This window comes from Propithecus coquereli, unplaced genomic scaffold, assembly GCF_000956105.1.
Source record: "Propithecus coquereli isolate 6110/MARCELLA unplaced genomic scaffold, Pcoq_1.0 Scaffold165, whole genome shotgun sequence".
Lineage (NCBI taxonomy): Eukaryota > Metazoa > Chordata > Mammalia > Primates > Indriidae > Propithecus > Propithecus coquereli.
Genome location: NW_012141080.1, coordinates 486,245 through 493,327, shown reverse-complemented (window position 1 = coordinate 493,327; position 7,083 = coordinate 486,245). Strand labels below are relative to the sequence as shown.

Genomic DNA, 7,083 nt, shown 5'->3' with positions numbered 1-7,083 from the left:
GAGTCCCTCTCACATCGTCACCTCATAGAAGTTGATGATGTTGGTCTGGTTGGGAGTCAAGAGAGTGACGGAGCCAGTCCTGTCCTTGCACTTGATCTCTACATTCATACTGTAGCCCTCCGCCTTGACATTTAATGTCAGAGGCTGGACTTTCTTTTTCACATTGCAGATCAAGTTAAAGTTGACGTCTCCTTCCTGCTTTGGTGTGAAGAAAATATCAATTGGGATCCTGGTTGGGGAACAAGACAGCAGGTTAGCTGACTAGGTTTTATTAAACTCTGCAAGAAAATATGAGCTCACTGGATTAGCAGATTCACTATGAGGAAAAGGAACCATAACTCCAAATTATGATGAGTTTTTAAGATTCGCCAGGCAAAGCTGAGCAATGCTCTGTGGATTTACGCACACAGCAGACAGCAAGGAAAAGAATACAAACACAAGGAAATATTGAGAACATGGGTGTAGACTTCTCAATGCTCCATAATTCCCCAGGAAAATAAACACCAGAGAGTAAGTAGGACAGAGATGGAATTGTTAATATCCAAATCTTAGAGTTGAAAGAGATTTTAGAAATGGGGCACTCTAAGGGCAACGGCTCTCTGGCTGGCAGGCCTGGGACCCGTTGGGAGGGTGAGGCTTTCGTTTCTCTTTACCTGGACAGTGGCGGGATCCAGCCTTCCATGGGACATACGATCAGGCTGTTGCCGAAACCTTCCGAGTACCGGGAGTTGTCCTGGAAGGCAAAACTGAACCCCTGCTCCTCCTTGTTGATGAGCTGCATGCGCTCCCTGGCCTCTCTGCCTGCCGAGGAAACAGCAGCCCTCAGCGAGGCCTCCGCCTGCTCTCTGCTCGCTGAAGTGGCCCAGCAGGCAACAAGGGTGATAACGAATATCCTTGCCTAAGTCCTCATTTTAATTGTAGCAGTTTTAGTGGTTTATTACAGGGTAATATTTGCCTCTTGATTTCGGTTAATCTTCTTTAAGTTTTTCCATCAATGTCTATTTTGCTATTAGGGTTTTTATGGGGAATGCCTTTTCAGTATATATTAATATGATCGCATGGTTGTTCTTCTTTCATCTATTGACACAATGATTATATTGAAGTGTGCCACCCTTGCATGCCTGGATTAAACTTTCTCTTGCTGTTATTATTCTTATGCTATATTGTTCATTTATTTGTTCAAACCCTCAATAAATGCCATAATCTCCCCTCCCACCTACTTATGAGCATCAGTAAAATACACACCCAGCTGTTAACATTGGTTTCCTTTGATGGAAAGGGAAGGCTGAGTTAGGATGGATAGGGAGAGATTAATTTTTTCTCATACGATACCATGTTGGTTGACTTAAAATACTATAAAGAATATTATTTTATAAATCAAAATGTAATGAATTATTAAAAGAATCATCTGGCTTTAGTTGTATTCTATACACACACACACACACACACACACACACACACACACACACAGATATCACAGGTGTAGGAAAGCTTCATAGGGTTATAAAGGACGGTTGAACCAAATCAATCATGAACAGATGCGAGAGAAATCTGGCCACTGCGGCACAGACCAGGAAGCAGACAATTACAGCCTGTAATCTGGGGCACATGCCGGCAGGATGGGGCAGACCTGAGGCTCTGGAAACCAAGAGTCAATCCAGGCCCTACGGGCATCTGCCAAGGAGGTTCTTTAACAGGGCTCCCACATTTCCTTGAGCTACTGGTGTGCAGGTTTAAAAGATGGATTCCACTTGATCTAAATGAGATTGAGAGGTAAATACTTTGTGGCTTTCTGAAAATGACTGGGGCCCTCTGACATGCTGCTTCTGGAAGGCACCTGGGAAGTTTCTCACCCCGGGCTGCTCCCGGAGCTTCTAATGACCTGGCCCAGATCCTGCCAAGACTAAATATAAACAGACAGGGCAGCCTTACCAATGAGCAGGGAACTGAAGTTGAGGTGTGACTTGTCCAGAGAGATGAGCGGGTCGGTGGTTTTGCCTACCAGCAGGAAAGGGACCGTGATGTTGTGTTCAGGGATTAGGAAAGTCCATAATGCTTCTGTGATGTCCAGACGGGAAGGCGTGAACTGGAACACAATCTAAGAAAACAATTTGGAACAGAGTGGCGATGGGTGCTTGTGTTTGCTTACTCTATGTGCCCTTGGAGACTTGTCGGCACCAGGATCATGGTGATTGACATTACTAGGTTATTGTTACCTTTCTACAGTCCCTGTAAGGGAAGGTAGGTGCAGCTGTACCGGCAACATCAATGTCTGTCTGCCCTGGCCGCACGTCCTACAAAGGGAGCCTACCCTACCCGCAACCTCTGCTGGCTAAGTTGTCGTATTTTATGCCATGTCTTTGGATGGCATGGTTGTACCATAGCTGACTGGACCAAAGAGTTGGCACCTGTCCCAAAGACAGACAATCCACTTGCTTGTCAACAGCTTGGTACACAGTCCAACACAACATGATTAGTGGGCCAACCAGATTTCTCTCTCCCAAGTTTGGGATTAGAAAGTGAGTGGCTGTGCCAGTTGGCAGTGGAGCCAACAGTGAGGGAAACCACGAGGGTGTGTTGGCCACAACAGGCCAGTACCCATCTGCTCAGGGAAGTTACAGAGCAACTGGAAAATAAATAGATGGTGAAATTGGTTGGTGTAGAGATAATGGGTAGAAACAAGCAGAGTCCTGGAAGGAAGATCCAATCTCAAAAGGTGCCCCAGGCCCTTACTTTTTCTTTTCTTTTCTTTATTTAACTAACTTGAGTGAGTCTCTGTGATCAATCGGTTAGGACTGAGTGGAAGAACAGTGGCATTTGGCCAGAAAGGAACTAGACAGGTTAATATGTATGGACCATGCCAATGCCAGGGTGGTGCAGGGGAGGTGTTCTGGAGATACGTCATCTCAGTGACACTCCTGTCACCCAAAGACCAGCATGACCCCAGATGATGGATTCTGAAACTTGCCTCTCTAGAAATTGGGCTCATCTGTGACACATTTCTGGGCTGTAACGGGGCCACATCCATGCGGCACTCTGTCTGTGGTGGACCCAGCTCCTGGATCCGGCCACATTTAACTACATGGCTGGGCACTGATGATACACAGAGGTTGAAATCAGGTGGAAAGTCTACAGATATGTTTAGTTTGGTTGGGAAGTGTTAAAAAATATTGAACTGGCTACCAATATGTAAAATATGGCAATTCACATAGAAATTTGGAATTTTCGCTTCTCCTGAAAAGTTCGGGAGAGTTGGCCACCCTGGACCCCCTTGTCTGTGGGGTGGTCATTTGCCAGACAAATGCTGTGGCCGGTGGGCCCTGGTGCCCAGCACTCCCTGTCATTGTCCCCTTGGCCTGCTTTATTCATTTGTTTGACCTTTCTGAAGGCATTTGAGGTCATAATTTTTATTTGATGGATTTATTTCCACCTTCAAGATTCTCCGTAGAACTTACTGGATGTGGAGTCCACAGATCTGTTTTGGTGAACAAGCTCCTATTTCTTTGAGTCTGACCCCTTGCCATACACTGCTGTGTAAACATTTAGGACTAAGCATGGGCATGACTCCACTTTTCTGTTTTGCCCTTTGGCCTGCCCAAGTAAAAACACATCAGTGTCCTTTCATTATTGTCGGCCCCTTGGACAAAGGTAACCCTTTATGTCATGCTACTGCATAAGTCCTAGAGTGCCCAGGCATTGATGTCCAGCTATCTTTTGCTGCTTGAATAACCTCAATTTTTAAAAACTGTAAATACTAGAGCTCTCTGCTTCTCTACGGTCAGCCAGGAGAGCTCAGGTCTGCCTTGTTCATCAGGATGGCCCAACACATATGGTAGCAACTCAATAAACACTCGTTGATTGACACACCCTTAGGCAGGGTGTTCTTTCTAATTCCACCTACTGTCTATAGCACACTTGCTGTGCAGAGATGGTGAGAAGGACCTAAGCCTTGGGTTGTTGCGTGGTCCTCATGTGCACACACCTCAGCTTTCTTGTCAGGGTGGATGAAGCCCTTCTCTGTAAGGCATGTGAAGGCTGGAGGGTTCTGGAGACTTTCGATTTCTTCAGAGATCCAGGAGAAGGAGTAGGTGCTATTGGTCGGGTTCAGGATTGTAAAGGTCCTGGCCAAGGGGGAAGAATTGACAATGGAGAGTGAGAGCAGGGATTTAGGATTAAGAGAACTTTCTTAGAACCTGGCCCTAATGCAGCCCCCCACCTGGAAAGCAAAACTGTTCTGAGCACTTCGTTACGATAGAAACGAAAACTCCATCTCATCCAGGGATGCAAAGCATGGGTAGGGTTCTGGATTTTGGAGTAACAATGCTGCTAAGACCACATCTGTCCTAAGGATCCTATGTGGTCAAGGTGGAGGTCTTTCAAATTTTCCCCAGTGTCAAAACTAAGAAGGCAGAATTCAGCTTCCTTAGTGTAACAGTTCTCTAAAGTCAAATCTCTAAAACTCAGGTCAAACCCCAGGATATCAAGCCTGCTTCTGGGAGTCAGTTTAGCTCATTTCTCTGAATTCTTCTGAGTTCTTTAGAAGGATTGACTGATACGAATCAAACCAATGCAAATGTAAGGAACTCACTGGAGATTCTTCCCTCCTACGCCCACACTGGTGAACTCGATCACCCTGGTGTTTGGATCCAGAGCGCCACTACCAGACTCTCGGAGCTCTAGGTTGTGCTGATGACCGCTGATGTAGTCTGAGTCCTTCAGGTCAAAATGGCAGATGGGCAAGGAGCTTCGCCCTTTTGCTACCAGGACCGGACCTTGCTCTCCAGGTGGCAGGTTTGGAATCCTGAGAGGATAAGATTACTTTTATTTCTATTTTATTTTGTAATCAGTTGTTGTTCTTTTGGTTGGAAATGAATATTACATCCACAAGCACGTCAGCTCCATGGGAACAGAGGCTGGGTCTGTCTTGGTCAATGACATTACCTCGGTGTCCTGAGTGCATGGATGCGCTGAGCACGAGGAGTCTGAATTAGGCTCCTTCTGTGTACCTAACATCCTTAGGATGGTCGCAAGTTATTTCCTCTCTCAGTGGTGAGAAAAATCTCCCTGCTGTGACGGAAGCTCGGTCTTACCCTCTGGGCCCTCTCGTAGGCATTTAGTGGGATATGAAAAGTGACCTAGAAATCCCCAAAAAAGTATCCTGAGTGAGCTCCTTGGGAAGGTGAACTGGATATGAGCATAAGTCCCAGGGCCAAGCTGAGGTGGCCTAGGGGTGGGGGTGGGTCTCCGTGGTGTGACTGCGGGGTTCAAGGAGGCTCTGACAGCTCACATAGGTCTCTGCCACCCTAGGCCACGGTTCACAGGATTCCTCTCTGAGGCGTGTGCTCTCCTTCGAGCTTTCCTGGGTGTGGGTACCACATTAGGGACTTTCACTGTCAGTTGTCATTGGATTAGCTTTTCTCTTACTGCTATGTGTCAGATCCACGAACTCCACCACCTCCACCACCACCTAATGGTAACTATGTGCCAGGCTCTTTATGTGAATTAACTCTTTTAATCTTCCCAACAATTCTGCAAGGTGGCTATCATTATTTGCATTTTACATATGAGGAAACTAAGTCGCAGAGAAGGTACAAGAAAGATTGCCCAAGATCATGCTTGCCCAAGGATTGGGGAACCCATCTGGCTGTCACCATCTGTTGGTTAGTGGCATCCTATATGTGGCTAAGGGGGAAGTAGGTAGGGAGAAGCATCTGGGCATCTGGAAAGGGTTGATGAACAGGACAAAGAATGACCAGGGACCAGGCTTGTTCTCCAAAGCCTGGTCTCTGTCCATCTTTCCAAAGGGAAGAGTGACAATCTGTAGTGGGGTCTAGGGTTGGAAAGAATGGGGGCAGTCGTTGGATAGAATGGGGATCGGAGCTGCAGAGTTTTGTGCCTGCAAAGATGGGGTTTTGGAGAGCAGGTTTCCTTACTGGCAGAAAAGGGTGCTCTCAAAGTCTCCAACATCCAACGGGGAGAACTTCACTTTGAGCTTCTGCGTCTTCCCCGCAGGTACGATGCCTGAGGAGGGCTCCACAGAGAAGGTTGGCGGGGAGCCCTCGGCGCAGTGGTCCATGGCGCTGTCCAGGGTGCTGCCTGTGTGCGGCGTGCCCTGACTAAGCTGATCTTTCTGAGCTGAACCTGGGGGCAGACAGAGTGGGCGACAGTCCGAATTTGCAGTGAGAGCACGTGGAAAGCAGCCCACTCACAGGTGCTTAGGGACCCTCTGTGGTATCTGGAGCTCACTTTTGTAGCAGGTGTACTTAATCTTGGGCACTAGAGGTAAGGAATTGGCTCACATTTCACAAGACACGAAAAACATTTCTATTAATTCCATAGTTTTCAAACTTGCTTCCTTTTGGCTCAAGGGGGTAGCTTAAGAAAGTGTCTATGGATCTTCTTCTCTAGAATAATGGGCTGTGAACGTAATTTTTGGAAAATCATTTGTTCTGAAGTAGGAGTTTACAATCTGGGGGCCCATGGATAGGGGCCCATTTGAAAGGTCAGTGAATCTCTAAAACTGAAATAATAATAACAATTATTTGCCCACCAAGTGTTGTGCCTTTTTCTGGTGCTTCACATGTATGAAATGCAAACTTGGGCATGGGCGTGTATTTTCCCAGGAAAGTGGTTCATAGTTTTCATCAGTTTCTCCAAGGGGTCTATAATCTCCCCGAAGGTTAAAATCTTATATTCAAGATTCCTAGTGGTCAGCGAGATGGGGCATTGGCCTAGCAGGGTGCCCAGGGTCTGGGCTCCTGGAGGGTAGAGGCCAGCTCTAGAGTCTCTTAGGCCCATTTAGCTCTGCAGACTGCACGGGGCCTCCGCTCTGCTTTTCCGTAGCTACTTAGGAGGCCCTCTGAGCAGTACTGGCCTCGCCATGAACAAGGCTCTTCTCCAACTGGCAACTCAGGTCAGGTCCTGGGTTTTACCTGTCCTTGCATTTACCTTGGTTTTCTGGCATTGCAAAGCTGACTGCCCTTGAGTTATCTTCTGAGATCCAGCTGAATTCCAGCTGCACACGTCCTGAATTAATCAGGTTAAACCTGCAAATCCATCAGGGAACAGACTTGAGAAACGTGC

General features: G+C 47.0%; 1 protein-coding gene across 1 annotated transcript in view; it reads right to left on the bottom strand.

Annotated features, from left to right (window-relative positions):
• Positions 1 to 7,083, bottom strand: part of HYDIN (HYDIN, axonemal central pair apparatus protein) — a 299,281-nt gene that overhangs the window by 30,898 nt on the left and 261,300 nt on the right. The window contains exons 64-70 of the mRNA XM_012641507.1: positions 6,949 to 7,046; positions 5,934 to 6,141; positions 4,589 to 4,801; positions 3,983 to 4,121; positions 1,933 to 2,098; positions 654 to 801; positions 22 to 229 (exon numbers count right to left, since the gene is read on the bottom strand). Of these exons, the coding sequence (XP_012496961.1) occupies positions 22 to 229; positions 654 to 801; positions 1,933 to 2,098; positions 3,983 to 4,121; positions 4,589 to 4,801; positions 5,934 to 6,141; positions 6,949 to 7,046 (1,180 nt within the window). The remainder of the gene's footprint in view (positions 1 to 21; positions 230 to 653; positions 802 to 1,932; positions 2,099 to 3,982; positions 4,122 to 4,588; positions 4,802 to 5,933; positions 6,142 to 6,948; positions 7,047 to 7,083) is intronic.